We start from the raw sequence: 26,066 nt of genomic DNA, 5'->3' as shown, positions 1-26,066 counted from the left end.
CCAGATTGGAGTTTTAGTCTTGCTCAGTTGGATCACCCTTTGGGAGCAAGGGGTGTTTTTATTTTTTTTATTAAATCAAAATTTTTTTTCAACTAAAAAGCATTTATTTTCTCTATCTCCTTTCCTTCTACTGGAGAAAAAAAGGAAAATTAAAATTTATAACAAATATACATAGGCAAACAAAACAAATTCTCACATTGGCCATATCTCATTTTCCATATTGAGTCTACCATATCTTTGTTAGATTATACATAATATCTTTTATCATTGGTCCTTTGGAATCATGGTTGATGTTTGCTTGGTCAGAGTTCTTAAGTCTTTTGAAGTTATTGAGTTTTATAATTTTGTTGTTATTGCGTAAATTGTTTTAGTCCTTACTTGGTGCATGAGTTCATATGTCTTCTCAAGGTTTCTCTGAAATCCTGAAATCTGAAATTCCTGAGGCACAAGAGCATTCCATTCCATATCATACTTTGTTTAGCCTTTTTCCCTCTTATAGGCACCCCTTAGTTTTCTGTTTTTTGCCATCACCAAAGAAAAAAAAAAGAAAGAAAAAAAGAGCTACTATAAATACTTTTGTGCCCTTATAGTGTTTCTCCTCCTTAATGGATCTAAATAAGGCTGTAACGCTCTTGTTCACCAGGTGAGAAGGGAAGATTTGATGTTTAGAAAGTGAATAGATTAAGAAACAATAAACCAATATCCAGCCTGAGAAGCTTAAGATATGTATGGTTCCCACCTTATCCTCTTTACCCCAAACTTGGACTGTTTAGATAGTCCCAAGGGATGGTGTTCCCAGGGCTTGGCCAGTCTTGTCAGTCAGGTGGTATATCTGTGTGTATAATGGTGTTTTTTCCCCCTAAAAATGCTATTTTTATTAAGTACAAATAGTAACTCAAACAAAGCTTTAAAAGTTCATTCATTCATCCACGTGGATGCTCAATAAACATACTCCTAGTTGGAGCCAGCTCTTGGTTATTTGCATGTGGATTTGCCATATGTGGATTATCATGGCGTATTTTTTTAACCCCACCTTGGCTTCTCCCTGCTTTCCCCCAGCCTGTTTCTGGGCCTCTGCCTGAAACCATCAACTTTTATGTGCTGAAGGGTCCAGAACCAAATGAATAAGTCAACTCACCCCAGATATAATTGGCAGGAGTAATCACTTCTCCCACATCAAAACTCCTCTCCATAACAACAAAGAACCAACCTAAACCTTTGATTTGTAATTTTATCATCCACTGCTCCCTTTTATGACTATAGATCCTTAGAACTGATTAAAAATGAAAGGGAAAAAGACCTTTCAGATCCCAGAGACCTTTCCTGTGACTTCCTCCATGTCTTGTTACTTCCACCAGGTCTCCGACCCCCTCCCGAGCTCTGACACCAGATCCTAAAGCTGAAGGGACGAGAGGGATCCCTAAGACAAAGCTGGAGTCTGCGTCTCCCCGGCTTGGCAGAGTGACAGAGCTTTCACCCCAGAGCAAGGTTTCTGCACCAGCATCACCCCAAAGAACAAAGAAGAGCCCCACCTTTTCTCGTCCTGTCAATGAGCTCATAAACACCAGACAGAAGGCAGACACCTCCATGGTAAACGGTGAGGTTCCCTGCCTGCTCTCCCCTCCCTCTTTTATGAGGTTGCTCTGAAGAATTATTCTTTCATAATATTATTTGGCTCCATTTATTCTTCTGCTTTGAAATATTACTGCAGGGTTCCTCCATCTCTGATGGTACAAACTGTCCCCAAAGTTCCAGGGGTGAGCCAGAGAATATTCTTCCAGGACATGGTTTTCACTGGACCCTTGAGTTCAGATGAACTATGTCCCTGAAGGGGGGGGGGCACATGAACAAACACTGCCCCTATCCCATCGATTACCACTCCCCCCAAAACACACACACACACACACACACACACACACACACACACACACACACACAGACACCCCTCTTGCAGTAACAGAAGGGCAGGAATATGTCCAGGGGCTATTCAGACTTGTCCACAAGCCTCACCTGGATCCTCCCTTCAATGATCTACACATGGAAGCTTTTGGTAAACCCACAGAATATAGCAGCAGACTTTGCCCAAGATTAATCAATCAATTAATTGGTCAATCAATCAATAGGCATTTCTTAATTACCTACTATGTTCCAGTTGTTTGGAATATAAAGACAAAGAAAAGTCTCTACTCTCTAAGAGCTACTATGGCATCAGGGGACCTAACATGTACATGTAGAATCATATGCAGAATCAATGCAAAGATTCATCTTCCTGAGTTCAAATCCAGCCTCAGACACTTATAGCTGTGTGATTCTGGGCAGGGTACTTAACTCTGTTTCAGTTTACTCGTCTGTTTGAAAAAAAAATATATATGTATATGTATATCTATATCTATATATCTAGCGAAGGAAATAGCAAATCACTCCAGCATCTACCAAGAAAACTCTAAATGGGGTTATGAAGTATTGGACTTGATTGAAATGACAGAACAACAACTACAAAGTAATTAGGGAAAGGGTTTTCTGTGGTGAAGTTTGAGGGAATCAGGCAAAGCTTCATATAAAAGGTATATTTTGAAGGAAGTGAAAGATTCTTTGAGGTAGAAGTGCACTACAGAAAGGAGGACTTGTCTAATGCAAAAAGCATGGAGATGAGAGATCCAGTGCTATATATTAGGGACACGCAGTCCAGAAGACAGATTTTCTTTCTTTCTTTTTTAGTTTTTTATTTTCATTTTTCATTATTTTTATTTTCAAAATATATGTATACTATATATGATATGCATTTCATATATATGATATAAAATATATATCATATATATCATATATAAATAATATATCATATATATTTTTTATATTCCAACATTTACCTTTGCGAAACACTGTGTTCCAAATTTTTTTCTCTCTCCCTTCCTTTAGACAGTTTGTAATCCAATATATGTTAAACATGTGCAATTACAGAAGATAGATTTTCCACAGAATGGAAACAGTGTTGAACTTGGATTGAGGAAATCTACTCTTATCTTTGACACTAGATATGTTAACGTGGATAATAAGCCACTTAAGCCCCTCTGAACCAATTCACAGGACAGAGAGAGAATCCTTCTGAATTTGGCTGACTTTGCTACTTTATCACTTGTGTGAATTTGGACAAAGTAATTAACCTTTCTGGGCTTCATCTACCTCATCTTGCAGATGGGAAAGTTGGACTCATTGACATCTAAAGTCCCATCCAGTTCTTAATTTATGATCTAATGATCTGTGCATTAGGAAGATTACTTAGTTTTCAGTCTAAAGGATTGATTGGAGAGGGGTAGCCTGGTGATAGACCAGTGAGGAGGCCATGGCTATTGTCCATTGGAGAAAAGACAAGGACCTGACCTACGATGGCAGTCGTGAAAGGTGAGAGGAAGGGGCTGGTGTAATCAATGCTGAAGAAATTGTCAACAAGACCGGGCTGTTGATTGGACATGATGGATGAGGAAGTGTGGAAAGTCAGATAGTTTGAGGATAAGCTTAAATGTTAATGAAGTTAGGAAATAGGAAGGGGAAAGTTAATAATAATAATAACAATTATTATTACTGTTATTCTAGTTTGCATTTATATAGCTCTCTAAGGTCAGCAGAATGCTTAACAAACATTATTTCGTTTGGTCCTCAAAATAACCTTGGGAGTTAGGCACTATGAGTATTCTCATTTAACAAATGAGGAAACAGGCAGAAGGTTAAGTGACTCCCAGGGTCACACAACAAGCAAGAGCCTAAGGAAGGGTTTGAACTCACATCTTTCTGGCTCTAAATCCTACACTCTATCCACCGCCTCAAAAAAAGATGATTCAATTGTGGATCTGCTGAATTGGAGGTGATGGTAAGCACATCCAGGTAGAGATGAGTCATTGTGAACGATTCATCAAAAACAACTCATACTAACCTCATTTCCTTGACAAAGTATGTTTTCATTATGCTGTAATGTTAGACTACTTCCCAGTATCCCCTATCTCCACATTATTATGCCAGTGTCAGCAATATCTGAAATTTATTTCCTTTTTAACTTACCAAGTTAGCACAGGCTAGTGAGCTGCTTGAGAGAAGGGATTTTTTTTTTTTTTTTTTATTAATCCTCTACATTTTGCATAGCCCCTGATACTTACTAAGCACTTAATAAATGTTAATTGACTGACTAACTGAGGTATACTCAGAATGTTGGTGAGGGGTACAAAGTGGTGTGCTCTATAAACCTTCTGTCTTGCCTTTCCAGAGATGACTTTCGTGGGGAGTTAAATTGGCAGATTTGGCCATAGTGTATAAGGGGTAGTTAGTCACTTACATGGTATGATTTGAAGGACTCCTTTCCCCTCTGAATATTTTTCCCATCAGCTTCTCAATTACCTATTATTCTGCTGACCTATGTAAATGATTTTGCAAACCTTGAAGAGCTATATAGGGGTTCCCAAAAGTTTTAGTGCAGTTTAAAACTTTTTTTTTAATTTTATAATTATAAAATTTTTTTATGACAGTATATATGCATGAGTAATTTTTTTATAACATTATCTCTTGTATTCATTTTTCCAAATTTTCCCCTTCCTCCCTCTACTCCCTCCCCTAGATGCAGGCAATCCCATACATTTTACATGTGTTACAGTATAACCTAGATATGGGTGTAAATCCAATTTTCTTGTTGCACGTTAAGTATTAGATTCCAAAGGTATAAGTAACCTGGGTAGATAGACAGCAATGCTAACAATTTACATTCACTTCAGTTGAAAACTTTAGTAGGTTAGATCTGCACTAAAATTTTTGGAATATCCTATAGAAATGTTATCCTTTCTTAATTTTCTGCAGGAGGCCTCTGTTAAAAATGCAAATATTCCATGTTGTTGTTCAGTCCTGTCTGACTCTTTGTGACCTGCTTTGGGATTTTCTTGACAAAGATAGTTGGAGTCGTTTGCTATTTCCTTCTCCAGTTCATTTTACAGATGAGGAGACTGAGGCAAATGAGGCTGTGACTTGCCCAGCTAGTAAATTATCTGAGACCAGATTTGAATTCACAGATGAATGTGTCACCGAGCTATCCCCAAATATGCCATGGGAGATGCCTTTATGGGTCACTTAACATTTGAATATTAATTTATTAGTTTAGTTAATAAGACCCTGAGGGTTTGAGAAACCAGATAGGTCAGTTTTGATTTTGGAGGATAAAAAGTCAGAGAGGGCAATGCTAGTAGGAATTCTGGGAAACAGGTAAATAGGAGTATAAGGGAGAAAGAGGAGATGGGAACATATAGAAGGTGTGTATGGACTCTTCTGGCTGATTATACCTGGCTGGTGTTTGGAAGGTTTCCTCCCAGTTATAGCAAGCAGCCTGAGCTTAATGGAGGCCACTGAGATGGCTACCTGGGACGGCTGGACTAATGTCTAGCAATCTGGGTTCTAGTGCTAGGTCTGCTGAGGGCTTACTGTGTAATCTTTGGGCAGAACACTTTATCTTACTGTACCTCATACCTCCTTTGCCTGTAAAATGAGGTTATATTGGGTATACAGCATCTTTGAATTTGGTGCAGTGGATAAATTCAAATGTGGCCTCAGATACTTTCTAACTGTGTATCCCTGGGCAAGCCCTTAATCCTGTTTATCTGTAAAATGGGGATCAGCATAGCACCATGTCCTAGGTTGTTATGAAGATCAATAAACAATAATTGTGAGATACAGTGTCTTGAGCATAATTAGGTTCCATATAAATGTTAACTATTAGTATTATTTTCTTTGCTTTTCTTTACTAGGCAGAACAGTGCAATTCAGAGAATCTCAGGATATTAGAAACATGAGGGGCTTTATAGAGCAGCTAGTGCAGCCTCTCAGTTTACAGAGAAGGAACAGGTTCAGAAAGGCAACTTTGTACATGTTGAATTCTGCTACTGTGGGTTTCTAAATCCTGAATCCGAGATCCCTTTCTATAGGAGAGGCTGGGTGGGTCAAGTGCTCAGCCCTTCCCCGTGCTTTAATTTGATGTCCTTGCTTCCAGGTCAGGGCCCCAGCTCTACTGAAGACCTGCTAGATGGTCCTGCAGGTTGGCGATCCAAGCTAAAGCCCGTGTCGGTGGACAAGTGAGTAACTCAGAGGTTCAAGTGTCTACTAAGGGCCAGGAGTAGAAATTCCAACATGTCACAGGACAAAGTGAGCTCTGCTCATACCTCCACTTAGGTATACATGCATCTTTGTGTGCAGGAAGGTCAGCACACATGAGTGGGCGAGCTAACAAGTGAGTGAAATGTTTACCTTTGTAATGGATGCATATGAATCTACTAGTAAAATGGGCGGGCGCCTGTGCTTGTATATGGGTATATGTTTCTGCATAGGGTTTGTAATTTCATCATCTGTGCAAAGTTAGTGTACACACTTTGTACAGGTTTATGCATATTGATTTACTCATCCAACACACAGGTGCATATTGGTATGTACATATGTGTAGTTACACAATATAACTTTTTTTTTATTTGCTTTTTACTGAGGCAATTAAGTGACTTGCCCAGGGTCACACAGCCAGGAAGTATTAAGTGTCTGAGAACATATTTGTACTCAGGTCCTCCTGACTTCAGGGCTGGTGCTCTATCCACTGCGCCACCTAGCTGCCTCAAAGCTTTTTATTTCCAAAACATATGCATGGATAATTTCTCAACATTGACCCTTGCAAAACCTTGTGTTTCAAATTTTTATCTTTCCTCCACCTCTTCCCCTAGAAGGCAAATAATCAAATATTATTATCATATTATATATGTTATATTACTATACACATTATTATATATTATATTAATGATATTATATTATATGAACAATATACAAGCATACACAAATTATTCAGTACCTACTATATGTGAGGTGCATACAACTCTTTGCACATCCAGAGGTTAACACATTGTTAACTTATCTGTGTGTCTGTCTATATACTTATGTGCATATATGTTTACTCATATGTACTTCAGTGTACTTGTATTTATCTGTGTACATGTATTTATTTTTATAGTTAGTACATTCACACTTTATATTTACATACTTGTGTGTGCATGTCTGAGCTAACAGACAAAGGAGCTTGGGTCTATAGGGCATATGTTTTTGTTGGGGGGCAGTTTGCTATTTAAAAAATAGCTTTTTATTTTCAAAACACATTGGCATAGAAATCTGCAGGAAAGACTCAATAGGAGAGCTTAGCCTCCTCTGTCTGGAAGCTTGTGTGTGTGGATGTGTAAAAAAGGAGAATGAGGAGAGGGGGAAAAACACAGTTCCAGGATGCAGAACAAAGTTCTTTTCTTTTGAGTAAAGAACAAAACCGGTAGTGGTGGGGAGTCAACTTGGCATCTAGATGGCAAAGTAGATGGAGTCAGGAAGACTCAGAATCTTCATAACTGTGTGACCTGGGAAAGTAATTTAACTTTTCGTCTCAGTTTCCTTTTGCAAAATGGTATAATAATAGCACTTAGCTCCCAGAGTTGTAGTACAGATGAAATGAGTTAAAAAATTATGTGTGTGTGTTTGTGTGTATGGGTATATCCATATTATCTACATACACACACACACATATATAACAGTTGAGGGAGGGAGGGAGGGAAGGAGAGAGAGAACAAGAGAGAGCGGAGGAGGGAGAAGGAGAGGGAGAGGGAAACATAAATAGAAGAAAGGAAGGCAGAGAGAAAGAAACATAGAGAGAGAGAGTTGGAGGAAGGAAGGGAAGGAGGGAGACAGAGACAGACAGACAGAAAGACATAGTGAGAGAAGAGAAACAGAGACAGAAAGATAGAGACAGAGACAAAATAAGAATAATGTGAGAAGATGGGGGAACATATATCCCTTCTTTTCTACTCATATCCCACCTCATTCTACCAGGATTCCAGAGCTAAAGGAAAAAGCAGCTCCGATAGATATCAAGGGACCGGCTATTCTCAAGAATCCTTTGGAAACTTCCTCAGCAGGTACACGGAACATCGTGAGCCCAGCCTTGAAGGACAAAAGCCCTGCTTCAGCCACCACCTTTCCCAAGAATAGCCAGGGCCCACTCCCTGGTCCTGTAGGTAAATATCCTGAGTTTTCCCTTTAATTAGAGGGGGAAAAGTATGGCTGTGGACATCATCTCAACAAGTACTGTTTCCCTCCCAGCTATGGCTAGGGCCAAGACAGGCTGGCCATCATAGGTATTATCATTTAATACAGCATCTTCTGGGGGTGTGTGAAGAAAGATGCTATTTCTTCTGTCCTCTTCTCCAATAGTTTGAACCAATGCTTTCTATCGACTCTGCCAGTGATCCCTGGCTTGCTAAAGGCATATGCGAGTCCTTCTTCAGAATCAGGTTTTCACCCCCATTGCCTAACTTGCAAAACCCCCTTCCAGCTAGATTACTGAGGTGGTATAAAGGACAGAGCAATGGCCTGGAGTCAGGAAGACCTGAGACTTTTCCTAATGTATGACCCTGGACAAGTCACTTAATTCTGATTACCTCATTTTTCTCATCTGCAAAATGGGGATAATAATAGCACCTACTTCTCAAGGTTGTTGTGAGGATCAAATGAGATGATAATTGTAAAAGCACTTAGTGTAGTGTCTGACAGATAACTATTAATTATTATTATTATTGTTTAAATATATGGTAGTTTTTAGGGAAAGAGTTAGAGAAGGAAAGGTATTTTTAATCAAGGAATTATCTATAAAGATCATAGAATACAGATTTAGTGCTAAAATGGGCTATGTTGTTCAATGTCTACTTTCACAGATGAGGAAACTGAGACCCAGAGAGTTAAGTGACATGTCAAAGGTCATACTGGTTGTTTGGACTTAGAATTTTCACCCTAACCAAATATCTTGCAAAGTTGTGTCACTCATCCCGGGGGGATTGGGTGAGAAGGTATGGATGGCTCAGAGCAAACCTATTCCCTCTACCGCAAAAACTGTGCAAAAACAAGGATTTGTTGAGTGGCTTCTTCTTCTTTTTCTTTTTTTAAACAACTCAGGGGCAAGTTGGTATGATTAAAGACCACTGATAAGTAAATAGTATTTGAAATGATTTAGCTTGAAGAAAATCTCTGGCCCCAGGCAGTGCATTCCCTTCCAGGGCCCTATTTGGCAAAGGCCTTTCCTGTGTTGTTTTTTCCCTAGGTTTGTAGGCTATTCTATTTAGCATGGGGGAGGTCAGAGAAAGCCCTAACAGCTGAGATGGGTCCTGGCTTGTGGGTAGCAGCTTATGTTACAGGAGTCTGAAATTATTTCTTAATTTTGAAAAACCCACATGTGACTAAAAGGAAAAGGTGTTTTTTTAAAGAAGGAATAAGAACTGTTTTTTGTGTGTAAGTAATATATATATGTGTGTGTGTGTGTGTGTGTGTGTGTGTGTGTGTGTGTGTGTGTGTGTGTGTGTATGTATTTATATACTCTTATTAGAATATTTTTTTCTGTTCTCTAATGTTGGTGAATAGTGAATCACTTTTCACTGATACATGTTCTTATGTGAATGAGGGTTTTTTTGTGTATGTGTATACATCATATGTGTTTATTGGAGACATGGAATCTTTCCATGTGTAGTTCTTAGAATATGAATAAATAAACATTTTCATGAAGATAGCTGAATAAGAATTAACATTCAACCATGACTATTTTGTTTATTTTTTCAGATTTGTTCTTTATTCTTTCTTTTCACAATAATGACTACTTTAAAAATTAAATTATTAGAAACCTTAACATAAATCTAAAAATCTTAGTGTAATTTTAAGCCATTGAAGCTTAAATTAATTTAAATGTAAAAAAAAATTAAGCAAGTTTCTTTGTTAATACTTCTTGTTCAGTTGTTTTTAGCTGTGTCCAACTCTTTGTGACCCTATTTGGATTTTTTGGCAGAGATACTAGAGTAGTTTTCCATTTCCTTTTCTGACTCACTTTACAGAGGCAAACAGGGTTAAATGACTTGCCCAGGGTCACATGGCTAGTAAGTGAGGCCAGATTTGCACTCAGAAAGATGAGTCTTTTCTGATTCCAGGCCCCCACTGGGTCACTTGGTTGCCTTGATTTTTATGCAGGAATCCCAAAAATCTTAGTGGAGTTTTAATAGCTTGAATTGTTTTAATAGCTTACAACTACATTATGACTTTTAGGACACCCTGAAGAAACTTGCTTAACAACTATTTACATTTAAATTAATTTAGATGCATCATTCTCATAAGATTTTGCTAATTCTTCTCTGTAAGTCTCCATTAAGATTCTTTGTCCGTTCATTCTCATTCATTTTTCATGAGAGCATAGATTTACCAGCTGCAAGAGACCTTTGAAGCTATCTCTAGTCCAATCTCCTCATTTTCCAGATAGGAAAACAAAGGCCAAGGAAGGTAAATTAATTTTTCCTTGGTCAAATAAGTAGTAAGTAGAAATTATGAACACAGGTCCTCTGATTTCAAATCTAGCCTCTTTTCCTTTGTGCCTTTTTTTCCTTTGCAATCATAGTTATGATAAACTCCATTCTTCCGTTTTTAGTTTTTCTTCCTACTTTGTTATTTCATTGATGTTTTTCCTAAATTCTTTGATTTCTCCTACTTTCTCATTTTAGTTGTATTACAATATTTCATTATATTAATATACTATAATTTATTGAACTTTCCCCTTCTTTCTAGACATTTAGATTGTTTCTAATTTTGTTTTGTTTTGATCTTTTATACTGCTATAAAAATATTTGAACAGATACTTTTTTTAAATAGTTTTTATTTACCAGATATATGCATGGGTAATTTTACAACATTGACAATTGCCAAACCTTTTGTTCTAATTTTTCCCCTCTTTCCCTTCCCCCAGATGGCAGGTTGACTAATACATGTTAAATATGTTAAAGTATAAATTAAATACATTATATGTATACATGTCCAAACAGTGAACAGATAATTTTTTTTAAAAGTAATGCAATCATTTTGTAGTTCTACCCTTCCATATATTATATTGCTGTGCTTTTTCAATTCATTCATTCATTTTGGTGTCTTTGCATCTTTATATGTACGAATGTTTTAGTATGTATGTTTGCATGTATCTTTATATACTGTGTATTCCTTTATATATACAGGTTTTTCAGTGCCAAAATTCTTATGTGTTATGTTCCTGTGTATGCTCTTATGAGTGTACACATATATTTCTGTGTATGGTGTACTTTTCATTTGAAGCTTTCCTTAATGAAGCCATGCAGAGAAGAGTAGGTGGCTCATGGCTAGGACTGAAATTTCTGCTTTGCATTTTTCCTCATGTCCTTTCCTTTGATTAGTTTTCTTTTTAGAGATCTCACTGATTTTTTTTTTTAGACTGGGCTTTCTGGCCTAGCTTTGATGACTTATGGAAAAAACTCAATACAGGATGATCCTGAATTAAGGCACAGAAGAAACATCTAGAGGAGATAGGTTGATCTTTCCATAAAAAATAAGCCTTAATATTTGGGCTGGTGAAGGCTAATTTTGGGGGAGCTGCCACAGATTTTATGGCAGTCTTCATTTCTCCTAACTCAAATATGAGAACATTCTCTATTCCCTGAGAGGTACCATGATATAGTAGAGAGAGTGTTTACCTTGCAGTAAACTGCCTAGATTTGAGTGACAGCCCCAACATAGTTGTGTGATCAGGCAAGTTATTTCATGTTGCAGATAATGTATCATTGGGGATAGAATTTAAACTATAAAGTGATATAGAGATCTAAGCTGTTATTATTTTATGTTTAGCTATTTATTCATCTATTCATTTGTTCATTTAATTAATTATCCATTCTCCCATTTATTTACTTATTTTAGTCATTTATTTATTTAAGCATGCCTTCCTCTTCACCAGCCTCCCCTCCCCAGCTTTGAGCACTGATTTAGTTACTCTGGCCCCAGTTTAATCTATTTCAACGTCTTTATTTTGCAGATTAAGGGACTTGACTGTGATCACACAGGTTGTCAGTAACAGAACTGAGATCCAAATTTTGTTTTTGTAACTGGTTTTTGCTGTAAAGTTTTCATGTTGTGAGCTGCTTAACTTAGGAGTGTGCCATTAATTCCTAGGGAGGTGGTTAAATGGAAATTCATCCCCACTACTGGAGAAAATTCTTTCAGCCCAACAAATATTAAATCTTTGGATTCATATTTTTTTCCAACTCTACTGTTCGGGGTCTGTAGTTTAGGTGTGGAATATGTTAGAGATTAGAATCAAGAGAATTAGGTAAAAAAAAATTGTGATTGAGGAATGCAGGAAGATGAATTGTGGTGTGTATATGGACTAAGATTTGTTTTGGAATTCAAGACTGAGCATAATATGGCCTTATAAAGAACTATAAATGCATTTGATCCTCATCATTCTCTCTCTGTCTATCTCTTTTTTCCCCATATAGCTTCAACTGCTTTACCAGCAGGCCGGAAGAAACTCTTGATACCCCCCAACCTGGATGTTTCTGATAGTTGGATGAAGCCTGAGCAGAAGTGGGAAGAATCCATTCCTCCAGAGAAGCCCAGTCGACTCAATAAGACAGGTTATCTTGAAGCTTTCCTTGTCTGTGGTGAGGGTCCAAGCCCCTTCAGGCTGATACCACTCTTCCTCCTTCTATTCTCTTTCCTCAATCTCCCTATTGCTTTTCCTTCTTTCTTCCCCTTACCCACTTTGGCTTTTCCTCAAGGGAAATAGCTCAAAGGGTAAAAGAAAATTTTATGAGTCATTTAATATTTGTAGTCATCCTATTTGCTCACCAAGGGGGTTCACACCTCTAAATTAGAGATTGCAGTCGGGATCTGAGGGGTTGGTTAAGTAAATAAATGGTTAAAGGAAAGGGACAGGGGAATGAATATGATACAGACTTCAAGGGGATTGTTTATACCCTGTGAGTTCTGGAAGATTTTCCCTTGAAGGAAGATAGGAGAGGATGAAGATAGGAGAGAGAGAATTCTAGGCATGAAGGACAGTCTTTGAAATACCTAACATCAGTAGATGGAGTAGTAGAACTCAAGTCTCAGTTTATTGAAGATTTTGATGGGTTTTGCTTCCTTTTCAGAAAAGACCTGCAATGCAACAAGTTTCCCCATCTCACTGAACAAGGTGAAATCTCCAGTTAAGGTATGTATGTTTGAAAAGGGAAGTAGTTTAACAAAAGAATTGGAAGGGTGGGGGAAGCGATGGGAGGGAGAGAGGCAGAGGATAATGAAGGCAACTGGAAGGAATCATCATTGTAGGGAAAGGATTGGGCTTGGTATTATTTTTTTTTTTCCCATTGGGAATGGGGGAGGGCACATAGTAGGTACTTAGAAGCATGCAATAAATTAAATTGAATCCTCTCTACACTTTGTGTTATTCAGGAGATAAGTGGTTAATGGTGGTGGTTTTGGAGGTGGAAAGGCAATGTTGTGTTTGGATCATAGATTTAGAATTGTAAAGCACTTTATAAGTCATCAAGTCTAACCTCCTTTTATAGATAGGTAAACTGAGGCTTAGAGAGAGATTGTGCTACCCTGGCTCATTTAGCTACTGTTACAGGCCGGATTTAAACCAAATTTTCTTCACTGCAAGTTTAATTATACTATGCCATCTCTCCCTGTAATCACCTTCCTACTCTGTTTCTGCCTCTTAGCTCCACCCTGACTATATGTCAGAAGAAGAGATTCAGAAGAAGATTCAGGACATTGAGAGAGAGCTGGATTCTTTAGAACTGAAAGGTGTAGACTTAGAGAAAAAGCTTCGAGAAGCTGAGGGAGGTAAGTTAGCAGGAAGGCTCTAAGTTTCATTGGAAAGAGTGAAATCATATTTTCGGGGTTAGGAATGGGCTGATGCCAGGTATGTTTCCTTGGCTTGAGCTACCTATCGACCACTCCTACTTGCTGGGAAGGGGACTGGCCCAGTCACTTTTTCTATGAGGAGTAGCTGAAAAGGGCTGACCACTGGCTTGGTATTCTGACTTATATCTTCTCTGAATTAATTTCTCTTACCCTCATTTTTATTAGTATTCTATTTTTCCAAATATATGTAAAAATAGTTTTCAACATTCATTTTTGTAAGACTTTTTGTTTCAAATTTTTTCTTTTTCTCCCTTACCTCCCCCATTCCCAAGATAACAAGCAATCTGATATAGGTTAAATATGTAGAATTCTTTTTAATTTTTTTTTTTTTTTGCTGAGACAATTGGGGGACAAGTGACTTGCCTAGGAACAAACAGCTAAGACATATTAAGTATGTGAGGCTGGATTTGAACTCAGGCCCTCTTGAATTCAGGGCCAGTGCTTTGAAGCCCTGTGCCATCTAGTTGCCCCCCAAATAATATCTTTTTATTTTCAAAAAACATGCAAAAATAATTTATGACATTCACCCTTGCAAAACTCTGTGTTCCAAGTTTTTCTCCTTACTTTCCCCTTACTCCTAGACAGCAAGCAATCCAATATATGTTAAACATGTGCAATTCTTTCATACATATTTCCACATTTATCATGTTGCTATGTGCAATTCTTTTAAACAAATTTCCATATATATCATGTTCTAACTCCACTTGGGATTACTCTGTCATTTTACGGCCAGTGTTTGCTACACTAGGCACCCTTGTTTTGTCTCCCTGATTTTTTCCCTTCCCATCCTTGCCTTAGACCTTGAAACCTATCCCCCACTTCAGTTTCTGTCAGTCTCCATCCTATATTCTATCTTTTAGTTCACAATCCTGATTCTTCCCGGGAAAGAAATGCCCATGTTTGGGCATGGGGAGGGGCTTCTGCTGTTCAGAAGCTTTGCACTAGGCAAGATGGGTTAGAGTCTGCGCTGCATTACCTGTGGACTACACAAAGGCAGGAATCCTAAAACCAAGGATTTGAGGTATTTGGTTTTAGTTAGATATATAGAACTTTGCTGAGATTTATCCTATTTGAAGCAAGAGTAGATAGGAAAGAGTAGAAACACTGGGTGCCTCATCTGCACAGTTTCTGGGAGGAGGGGGAAAGTGTCCTGCCTGGTCACCTTTGATTTTCAGGGTACCCCAGATAATGCCTTTCTAAGTAAACTCCTTATCCTTGTTGTCTAGATGATTCTGAAGATGCCCTCATGGTAGAATGGTTCAAACTCATTCATGAGAAACAGCTGCTGATGAGGCAGGAGTCGGAACTGATGTACAAGTGAGTGTGGCTTAAATCTTTAGCTCTCTACCCCTTTGGCAGATATGAGCTGGATGGAAGGCAAATAGCCCTTTGTTCCTTTATACTCTTGGGACTGGAATTTGAGCAGGGGACCTTCCCCATGCCGGATTCTCCTTTTGAAAGAGAGAGCTAGAAGTGGGCTGTTGTTGGGGAAAACATTTTTAAATGGTGAGAGAGAGCAGCCTCCCCTGGTGACCTTTAACTCTGAGCTGGATGGGAAAGGTAAAGACCGGGTCACTCCGAGCTCATTTATCTAACCGGCTTCTTTGCTGGCTTTCCCAGGGCCAAGGAGCAGCGTCTGGAGGAGATGCAGCTTGATATTGCTGATGAACTTCGCCGCTTGTTGGAAAAACCAGGTAAGTAGGTGACCAGGCCTTTTAGTCCAGGCTTCTTAAACTTTTTCCATTCATGACTCCTTTTTGCCCAAGAAATGACCCCAGTTATATAAAATGGGTGTACAAATCAAACCTTTGCTGATAATAAATAATAATTTTGTGACCCTCACATTCAGTTATGAGTCCCCATATGGGTTGCCACCCACAGTTTAAGAAGCTTTGTTTTTATTTTCCTTCTGCTTCATGTAGAGAAAGGGAAAGGAGTCCCTGCTTCTGCGTGAAATCCTGGAATCCTTGCTGAAAGGATCCTCTTAGCGTCATAGAGGTGTGAAATAATGCACATGCTATCAGATCAGTTGAAGTGTTGGCTAGTTTTGCTGAACTCTTTTTTCATCTTTTGTTTGTTTGCTTGTTACAAGGCATGGTTCTTTCAGTAAGTGAGAGAGGACATATCTAGAAGTGAAGTGATATAAAAACAACATTGCAATACATTAAAAAAAATAAAAGAAGACAATTCCAGAATTCATAGAATCAGAATGGAATCGAAGAATCACAACATCTTAGAGAATGAGAAGGGACCCCAAAGACCATCTAGCCCCCATTCAGCTGAACAAGAGACCAGTCTCCAGTATCCCGTGAGAAGTGGTTATCCAGGGTCTGCTAAAGACCTCCAGTGCTGGAGAACCCAGTACCTCTAGGGTGGCACATTCTTTTTTGGATAGCCCTAAATTTTAGGAAATTCTTATTTATATCGAGCCTAGATCTACCTCTGTACAACTTCCACCCATTGCTACTAGTTTTATTTTTGAGGAGTAGAAGAAGTCTGGTCCCTTTTCCATATGGTAGTCCTGGAAATACTTAAGAAAAGCTTTCCTCTCTCCCTCACATTTTCTTTAGGTTACCCAGTTCCTGCTCGAGGTCTCTATAATCTTCCCACCTTAGCATCTAAATCATAAGGTTTAAAGCTGGAAGGAACCTTGAAGAGTGTATCCCAAACTCCTTGTTGTATCACTCGGGATACCCAGAGACACAAAGTATCTTGTCTAAAGTTATACAAGGTATCGACTTATCCAGTGCTCTTTGCATTTGGAGGTTTCTGTTACTTGGCTGAAAGCCTTTAAAACACCCTCAGCTGGTCAAAAGGTCTTAATCTCGCCAGCAGCAGAGGGTGAATATTTGGTCTTTGGGTCTCCTAGGGTTATAGGATCCTGTGATTTTGGAAGGATGCTTGTCCCCGACTCCCCAGTCCATCAGAGAGTAGAGATGCTGCCACCTGCAGGACGAGTAGGGACTAACAGTTTGATAAGGAATAACTTGCTCATCTTGGGGGAAATTCAGACTAGCCAGGGCAAACTGAATCGTTGCTATTTTAACCCTACAGAGGCGTTGAAGACGCCGAGGGAAAAGAAAAAGGAGCAAGAGCTTTTGGAACAGTATGTGAACACCGTGAATGATCGCAGTGACATTGTGGACTGTCTGGATGAGGATCGTATCAGGTTAGTATGTGGTGGGTGAGGTGGGTTGAGGGGAGCGTGTTGGGAACAAAAAGGGGAGGCTCGGACAATCTAGTGGAGATGATTAAACATGAAACAAAAATATGTTATATATAACTTGCTATTCCCTCTATATATTTATGTGTATATTTTTATATATACATATAGGTATATAGATGTATGTTCACGTGCACACACATGCACATATACACAGGTGTGTATATACACACACATAACACACATGTATATATACACACATATAACGCACATATATAAAATTTAAAGTAAATTGATTTTTTTCCTTTTTTTTTCTCCTTTTTTTCCTCCCCCCAACTGTAGAGATGGCTACTATTAGACACAAATAGATGTGTGTGTGTGTGTGTGTGTGTGTGTGTGTGTGTGTGTGTGTGTGTGTGTAAAATTGTTCTGTACCTACTTCTCTTTATCAGACTTTTTTCTTTTTGTCACTTTTAGGGAATAAGTAATTTTGACTTATAAATGTCCAATGATCCAAATGTCCAGCAACCCCACCTCATTTAGGGACAGGGATCTGGGTTCTGAAATGGGGCAGGATAGAAGAAGAGGAATTGGATTGAGCTCAGGAAGAAAATATTCTGCTCCTGCCTGGGATGAGAAAATAAGGATAGTTCATCTCTCTCAATACTTTGTCTATCTTTCTATCCTTCTAAAGTTATTTGTGGTTATAGTTTTACTCATTCTTTCTACTTCCTCTAACTCCAATAAAGAATATTGCAATAAGAACAATTATCCATATTTTGCAGATGAGGAAACCAAAGTTCAGAGAGGATGAGCTTTTAGCCAAGCTCTCTTAGCTGAATCAAGAGAGTATGTTCCCTTTTTATGAAGTTTGGAGTAGAGGGTTGACTCGGAGTAGTTAAGGGCTATGGAGAAAATAGGAGCTTAATTTGACAGTTTTAGGATTCTAGGTGGCCTAATGGATGGAGAAGAGATCTTTCTGAATTCAAATTTGGTCTCTGGACACTTACTAATCCGGTTTCTCTCATTTTTCTCATTTGTGAAATGAGCTGAACAAGAAAATGGCAAATCACTCCAGTATCTTTGTCAAGAAAACCCAAATGGCTACCATCACCATCCAGAGGTGTGCCTAAATGTATAGACACAACCTGGGGATGAAAATTTTTATTGGTCCTATTCCTTCAGGGAAGGTGCTTGATTCTAGTTTAATTCAGTTCAAGTTAACAAATATTTAACTGCTTCTTCTATATCCTGGGCCCTGAGGATACTGACATCATTGCTTCAAGAAATTGAGATTTTATCTTGCTATATTCCCTCTAATAAAGCAGATTGTAATTCGTTTATAATTTAGTCTTAGAAAAGTGATGGGATTAAAGAATTAAGCACCTACTTTCTAAGCTGATAATGAACTTGGTAGGGACTGATCACTTAAGAGACAGCAGGCAGAGCTGGTATTCCATTAATATAGGTCCTTTATTCTTCATTCAATAAATCTTCATGGAGGATTTAGAATAGAGGAGATCCTAAGACCTTGCAAAACATACATATCAAATGATATAGCCTTGACCTCAAGAGAGTTACATTCTAAGAGTTTTATTTCTAGAAGGGGATAAAATGTTATAATCAAGTAGATTTGTCTCTAGTAAGGGAGGCAATATTAATAGATATAAAATACAGGACAAATCAAGAACTAGATTATTAATCAAGGGTTAGATCATACAGTGTTAAATTGTTATAATAGTTAACATTTATGTAACATGCTAAATTTTTTTTCCTTTAAAATTTTTATTTTATTTTTGATTTATGGGATAAAACAAATGTTTCTATAACATGGTATAATTTTAAAAGATGATTGCATATGAAACAAAAAAATCTATTATACATAATTTGCTATTTTCTCTATGTATTTGTGTATGTATATATGTACAAATAGATGTGTGTGTGTATGTGTGTGTGTGTAAATTGTTTTATACATACTTCCATTTATCAGACTTTTTATTTATGTAACTTTTAGGAAATAAATCATTTTGACTATTATAAATGCCCAAAGTAACTACAAAGGACCTATAAAGAAAGATGTTATCTTCATCCAGAGAAAGAACTGATAAATAGAAGTATATATATTGCATAATAAAGTTGCAAAGACAAGGTGAAAAAGGCAAGATCATGGATCTGTAGTTGAAAGGTACCTTAGAGGACATCTAGTCCAATTTTCTCATTTTACAGAAGAGGCAACTGAGGCCTAAGGAGATTTAAGTGGTTTGTTTAATTTTTAATTTAAATTTAATTTAATTTTAAGTGTCAGGAAAGGGGGAAGGGAACAAGAATTAATTAGGAACCTATAATGTGCCAGGCACTGTTCTAAGCACTTTACAGGTATTATCTCATTTGATCTTCACAACAATCCTATGAAGTAGGGGCTATTATAAACCCCATTTTGTAGTTGAAGAAACTGAGATAGATGGGTTAAGTGACTTGTGCTAACTTTTTCTGCTGACTGACTGAGGCTGGCTTAAATTCAGGTCTTCCTGAATGTCAGAAGTAACTCTAAAGTCAATGGTCCTTTTACTATTCCATGTCTCCCCTTTTATCCACATTATTTCATTGATTCTTATAAAATCCCTATGAAGCAAATACTACATTTAATTTCCATGTTACAAATGATGAAATATCCTCAGAGAAGTTAATGAACTTATCCATAGTAACAAAGCAAGATGTAAGAAGCGAAGTGATGTTTAAACATTGTTTTCCTCAGAATACATTATAACGTGCAAATGAATGAGCAATCTTTAAGCTTTGCCCATATCAATATGTGTATATATCTATGGAAATAGTTATCTAGACCGGGCAATACAAATGGACAATGCTAGATTGAACTGAGGGGTAATAGGGAGTCTTTGTATGCTTTTGAGCAGGTGAGTGACATAAAGAAACCTAGAGAGAAGATGAACCGATTGCATTGTGCTAGATGTCTAAAAGCAACAAGTTAGTCTGATGGCTTTTGTGGGAATAATGCAGATGTGGGGACATGAAGGCCTGGAGCAAATTGCAAATAACCTGAGGGGGGGAAGGGGGATGGAGGGGAAAGGAAGGAAGGAACCACATTGAAAGACTCAGGCTTTCTAGCTTTGATAACTGGGAAAATGACAGAACCAGACCCAATGACAGGCTATGGGAAACGAAATGAGAAAAATTACTTGTTTGAAGTAGTCAGGCCGGTCTGGAAAGGGAGGTTGGGGGTGGGGGTGGGGAAGTGTGTGGATAGGAAATAATTCTTCTGGGAAGATTATCTTGTTCTCAGCCCCTTCCTAGGGTTCCTTACCCTCCTCAGCCATGTTTTACTTCCCTTCCTCTCCCCCAAAAAGGACTCTCCAGGTCTCTTTGTCAGAGAGAAGCCCTGCCTTTTCTGGATTTCAGTTCTTTGTCTCCTGGGAAAGGAGAGGGGGGAATTTGGGGTGAGAGGTTAATTTGGTGAAATTTTTTTCTCCTGGTTTTAATATTTCTCCATAGACTCCTTTAAAAACATAGTCAGCTAATACATCAGCCGATTTGCACTAACTGTGAGGAAAATGCACCACTTGGCCCCCGACCTCTCTTAGAATGGCCAAGGGGGTCATTTGTGAGTTGCTAGTTTCTTCTGCCAGGAAATGTATTGTTGAAGGGGTTTTTATGTGTGTGTGTCTTTGTGTATGTGTTTCCTGTTTGTTTTGGTTTAATTTCCTTTTATCCTTTTAAAACTGACAAGTATAGTTACCCAGTTCTAATCTTCCAGCCCAGGGCTGCTCTTGGCTATTGTAGATAGCAAGACAGGAGTTGGAATTTGCCTACCTCAGATGTCCAGTGGACTGGGCAGGAGCATAGTATTAGTCACCTCCTTGATTGTAGTGAAGTCATCCAGAGGGGGTATGAATGTTCAGACAAAGGGATACTGTAGGAACTTGTCCCACAATTGTCATTGCCATGATTTTTTTTGCCTTGGTCTGTTAATCTTTACCTACTCTTATAAACTAATTTGTTTATTTTTTCAGGGAACAAGAGGAGGACCAAGTGATTCAGGACATGATCCAGAAACTAGGTAAGGTATACATGCTTAAGCCAATCCTACCCTTATGAAGGAAAACAGTCATCAAGGTCTGAGTAGATCCCTCTTAGGAAAAGATTGGGATTAGTGGGGAGACATGAGCTATGATCTGAAAGAATGAACCAGAGGCCATTTTAAAGTTTACTAAGAATGTCACTTCATATTAGGGAGTGGGAAGAAATTGAGTCTAAAGTAGTCATCAAAAGTTGGATAAGTTAGGCAAAGAGAACTATGGAAATGTTGATGAAATTTGAATGTTTTATGCTACTTCCTTGCAAAAGATGATTATCTTTTATCAATCATTCAATCAACAAACATTTGTTAAACTCTTACTTAGTGCTAAATGCTAGAGATATAAAGAAAAAGCAAAAACAGTTCCTGCCTTCAAGGGGCTTATATTCTAATGAGGAAAACTACATATATAAATCAGCATATGAGATGGAATAAGTTTTAGAAGAATGTCATTAGCAGCAGAGAGTGGGGTATTAAGAGTGGCCCAAGAGTGGTACTTGGGTTGAGTCTTAAAGGAAGCCAAGGATTTCAAGAATTTGAAATTGGGGGAGAGCATTGCAAGCATGAGGAGCAGCTAATGCAAAGATAAGGATAAAGGCAATGGAATGTCATGTCTGAGAAACAGTAAGACCAGTATGTCTATATTGTGGATAGCACAGAGGAGAATAAAATAGAAGAAGTTTGGAAAGGTGGGAAAGGACCAGGTGTGAAAAGCATTAAATATGAAACAAAGTATAGTATAACTGATCCTTCAGGTAACAGATTGCTGGGAGAGCTTATTAAGCAGGAGATGACAGGGTCCTCTATATTTTCCTACACTTTAGGACAATTACTCTGGCAGCTGAGTGGAGAAGAGATTGGAATAGAGACTTGAGGCAGAAAGACCCAATTAGAAGATTATTGTGACAGTCTAAGCAAGAGAAGCTGAGAAGCTGATCTAGGGTGGTATTCATATAAGGGGTAAGAAGAGGAGAGATGTCAAGAAGAAAGAAATTGGCAACTGATAGGATTTGTGGAGTAAGAGAAATGTCTTGAAGATAGTATCAATGTTGAGAATCAGGATGATTCTCTTAACAATGTTTATAAAGTTCATGAAGGAGAAGAATTTTGAAGGGAAGATAATGAATTCTCTTTTATATATATTGAATTTGAGGTGCCTAAGGAATAATCAGTTTGACATGATCAATGACAGTTGGTGAGGTGGTATTAGAGGTCAGGATGGGAATTAGGAATGGATAAATTGGTCTAGAAATTATCTGCATGGAGATGATAATTGAACCCATGGGAGCTGATGAGATCAGCAAGTGAGAGAAATGAGAGGATGGCTCAGGATAGAATCTTAAGGGACCCTCACAGATGAAGACCTAGTGAAAGAGATTGAGAAAGAAGAGTCAGATAGTAGGAGACAACCAAGAGAGAACAGAGTAGGAAAAAGTATCCATGGAGAGAGGGACAACAGTGTTAAATGCAGAAGGAGGGTTAAATTAGAGAAGAGGCTATTAGATCTGGCAATTAACAGATCATTGGATCTCTTTGGAGAAAGCAGTTCCAGTTGAGTGATGACGATGGGTGCCAGATATCAGTGGAGAGTTAGAAGAAAAGTGGAGAAGATGAGTACTTTTTCTAAGAGAATTTATTGGAAGAGATGTAGGAAAGATAGCTAATGGTCATGATAGTTCTATTGAAGATTGAAGAAGGATAGAGGAAGCCTTGGTCATGTTGGTGGGTAGCAGGAAAGAAGATGGACAAAGAGGAAAGTAAAGAGGGATTTTTTGGTAAGAGCAAGTTATTGGAGAAGATGAGAAGAAAGGAGCTCAAAGGTACTGGAATATTGGCTATGCCTTTCCCTTGATCTGCCATGTTGGTTCATCCACAGCGCACCATTTTGGCTACATACGACCTTTCTCTTTCCTGGCCGGGGTTACCGTGATTTAAATACAATGATCCAGTCACACACTCTTCTCTGATTTACTTGATGTAACATTTGTTCAGATTAAGGCTCATGAGTGAGGGTGCAGAAGCACCAGCCAAAATTTGCATCCAAATTGATTTTAGATTTGCTGACACAGCCCTCTAACCATTGAGAAAACCAAATCAGTTAATCAGCAAATCAATCAACCAATCAATCAACAAGTACTTATTAAATACCTACTACATATTCTTCTTTATATTCCGTAAATCCAGATTGAATTCAGCATACTAGTAATTATAACAAAATAATTTAAAGTTCTATCAATAAAGATCTTATTATCAGGAGATGATAACAGCTGTCTTTTTTTATTTTTACATTCCTGGTCTGAATTAGGATATCTTTCAAAAAGAGTTGCTTTTTCTTTTTATTATTTCCAAATCTATTATTTTATTGAATTCACAATTTTTTGTGAATTATAAAACCCTTCTAATTGAATTTAGTAGGAAAGGTAGGTGGCACATTGGATAGGATGCTAGGTTTGAAATTAGGAAGACTAATCTTCCTGAAATCAAATCTAGCCTCAGATACTTGCAAGGTGTGTGATCCTGGAAAAGTTACTTCACCCTTGTTTGCCTCAGTTTCCTCATCTATAAAATGATGTGGAGAAGGAAACAGTAGACCATTCCAGTATCTCTGTTAAGAAAACCCCAAATGGGATCATGAAGAGTTAGACATGACTGAAAAATGATTAAACACCTAGACTTGAAGGCACAGTGCTAGGTAACAGGGATACAAGTATAAAGATTGAAGAGATCTCTACTCTTTAAGAGCTTATATTCTAATAAATACATATAAAAATATATCAAACATAGGGGCAGCTGGATGGCACAGTGAATAGAGCACCAGCCTTGAAATCGGGAGGACCTGGCCTGAAACACTTAACACTTATTAGCTGTGTGACCCAGGGCAAGTTACTTAATTCCAATTGCCTTGTCAAATATATATACATATACCTATTCTTATACATGTATATGAGAGAGAGGACACTCATAGTTGAGGGGGACCAGAAAGCCTCCATGTAGAAGATGATGCCAGAATTGTATTTGATATGTTGAGTTACATGTCTCCTGGACACCCATGTTGAAATGTCCAATGTGTAGCTTGTGATACAGGACTGAAGTTTAGGGGAGGTATTGGGACTGAATATATGTATTTGGGAGTCATCTGCATAGCATAGCATAGCCATTCAGCCTATGGATGCTGAGGAGGTTACCGATAAAGATTGTAGATAGATAAAAGAAGGGGGTCATGGACAGAAATTTGGGGAGCACCCAAGGTTGGGGAGAGTGAAATGGGTGATGGGCCATCAAAAGAACCTGAGAAAGAAGATATGGTCAGAAAGGTAAGAGTAAAACCAAGAGATAGCAGTGTCATGAAAACCTTGAGAGGAGAGAGCATCTAGAAGCAAAAGGGAAAAGTTACATCAAATATGCAGTTGTTGACTATGTATTCAAGACCCTGCTAAACCCTGTGGGGAAAAACAAACAAGTCAAAGTCCTGCCCTCAAGTTGCTCATAGTCCAGTTAAAGGGATAAAAGTAGTCTAACATTAATAGAAAACCAACCACATTTGGCAAGATATAACAAAGCCTGAATATATGGATTAGGCAACTGTTAATGGAGAGAGAAAAATAAGAATTAGGGTAATCAGAGAAAGACCTTATGGAAGAAGATTTTTTCTTTTGTAAAACTGGGCTTTGAAGGATTTAAAATTAATGATCGAAGGCTACTTAGTATGTGATCCTGGGCAAGTCACTTTATCCTGATTGCCTCCAGAAAAAAATAGCCAATCTAGGTAGCACTTGCACCAGATACTTCATTCACTAAGTGCTTTATAATTGTTGTCTAATTTCATTGTCCCAGCAATCTTGGGAGTAGGTGCTATTATTATCCTCATTTTACAGATAAGGAAGGAATTGGAGAGAATGGTTCAGAAGGTTGAGAAGCTGGGAAACTAAAGGCAAAGAATACTGGATTTGGGGCCAGAGGACTCAGGTTCACATTGTAGTTCCACTATCTGTATGACCCTGGTGTCTCCTTTCTGGGCCTCAGTCTTTCTTCCTCATTTATAAAATGAGCACATTGTACCAGTGTCCTGTGAAATGGGTGTATTTAGACAACTGTTTACTTCATGTATTTTTGCTCTCAGTGGGTGAGGGTGGATTGGCCAGGGACTCAACTATGCTTCCCTTCTCTTCCCTGCAGACCTCCAGAAGGATGGAGCAGAGAAGAAGAAGCCCAAGTCTCGTTTATCCAAGATTTGGAAGCAGAAAAATAAGAGCAAAACATCAGCATGATGGCTCCCACTCTCCAAGGACATAGCCAAAGCATGTGGGGTGATTCTGTGTCTCTGTCACCCAACTCTGTCCACCCTGGCAGTCTCACCCACTACCTAGGATGGAAAAGACGAAGGGAATGTGGAATCCAGGACTTGTCGGAGGATGACAAGCTCATCATCTCCCACAATGGGAAGGAAGGGACCAACATATGGCTCCAAATGCTGACTCCTTAGCAGGGGGAGCCCTGTGATCAAGTTACTCTGGGGAGGCAGAGCCCTCCTGATCTTCTGGTCCAAAGAAGGCCAAACTCTCTTGCTTTTAAGTAAGGTCTTCTTCGACATCATCATAATAAAAATAAATTGACCTCAAATCCAGTTTCCTCTCTTTTCTCTTTCTCCATTGTTTCCTGCCCTTCCCTGCCCTGTCACGCCCATGATTTCTAGGCGATGGCTAATTCAGGATGAAAAATGAATTGGAAGATCTGGTTTTCAGTAACTTAATTCTAAATCCTTGAGAAGGTAATAAAATTTATTTGCTCATAAGTTTTTACAGGATTGTGAAGATTTGGGATTAGTGTGAAGGTTGAGTTGAGGTACTTTGCATGATGTATGTGAAGGTGTTTTGGAAATATAGAAAGTGTTTGGGAAAGCATTGTAGAAATTTGATGATAAAACAAAGATTTGGTAGCAACAATTAGCACTATTTGGAGGGAGGAGAGTCCTAGGGTCGAGTTACAGTCCCTGAGGTCTTTCCAGAA

General features: G+C 38.3%; 1 protein-coding gene across 2 annotated transcripts in view; it reads left to right on the top strand.

Annotated features, from left to right (window-relative positions):
• MICALL2 (MICAL like 2) overlaps positions 1-25,679 on the top strand; it is a 63,451-nt gene extending 37,772 nt beyond the window's left edge. For both annotated transcript variants that reach the window (XM_074281127.1, XM_074281128.1), the window contains 11 exons: positions 1,359-1,597; positions 6,020-6,101; positions 7,876-8,060; positions 12,372-12,509; positions 13,026-13,087; positions 13,599-13,722; positions 15,030-15,120; positions 15,424-15,497; positions 16,858-16,972; positions 20,995-21,041; positions 25,236-25,679. In XM_074281127.1, the coding sequence (XP_074137228.1) occupies positions 1,359-1,597; positions 6,020-6,101; positions 7,876-8,060; positions 12,372-12,509; positions 13,026-13,087; positions 13,599-13,722; positions 15,030-15,120; positions 15,424-15,497; positions 16,858-16,972; positions 20,995-21,041; positions 25,236-25,327 (1,249 nt within the window). In that variant the 3' untranslated portion in view covers positions 25,328-25,679. The remainder of the gene's footprint in view (positions 1-1,358; positions 1,598-6,019; positions 6,102-7,875; positions 8,061-12,371; positions 12,510-13,025; positions 13,088-13,598; positions 13,723-15,029; positions 15,121-15,423; positions 15,498-16,857; positions 16,973-20,994; positions 21,042-25,235) is intronic.
• Positions 25,680-26,066: the final 387 nt, after the last annotated feature.

Source organism: Sminthopsis crassicaudata, chromosome 1 (genome assembly GCF_048593235.1).
Source record: "Sminthopsis crassicaudata isolate SCR6 chromosome 1, ASM4859323v1, whole genome shotgun sequence".
In the NCBI taxonomy this organism is placed as follows: domain Eukaryota; kingdom Metazoa; phylum Chordata; class Mammalia; order Dasyuromorphia; family Dasyuridae; genus Sminthopsis; species Sminthopsis crassicaudata.
Note: the sequence above shows the minus strand (reverse complement) of the source record. Positions and strands in the feature narration are given on the sequence as shown.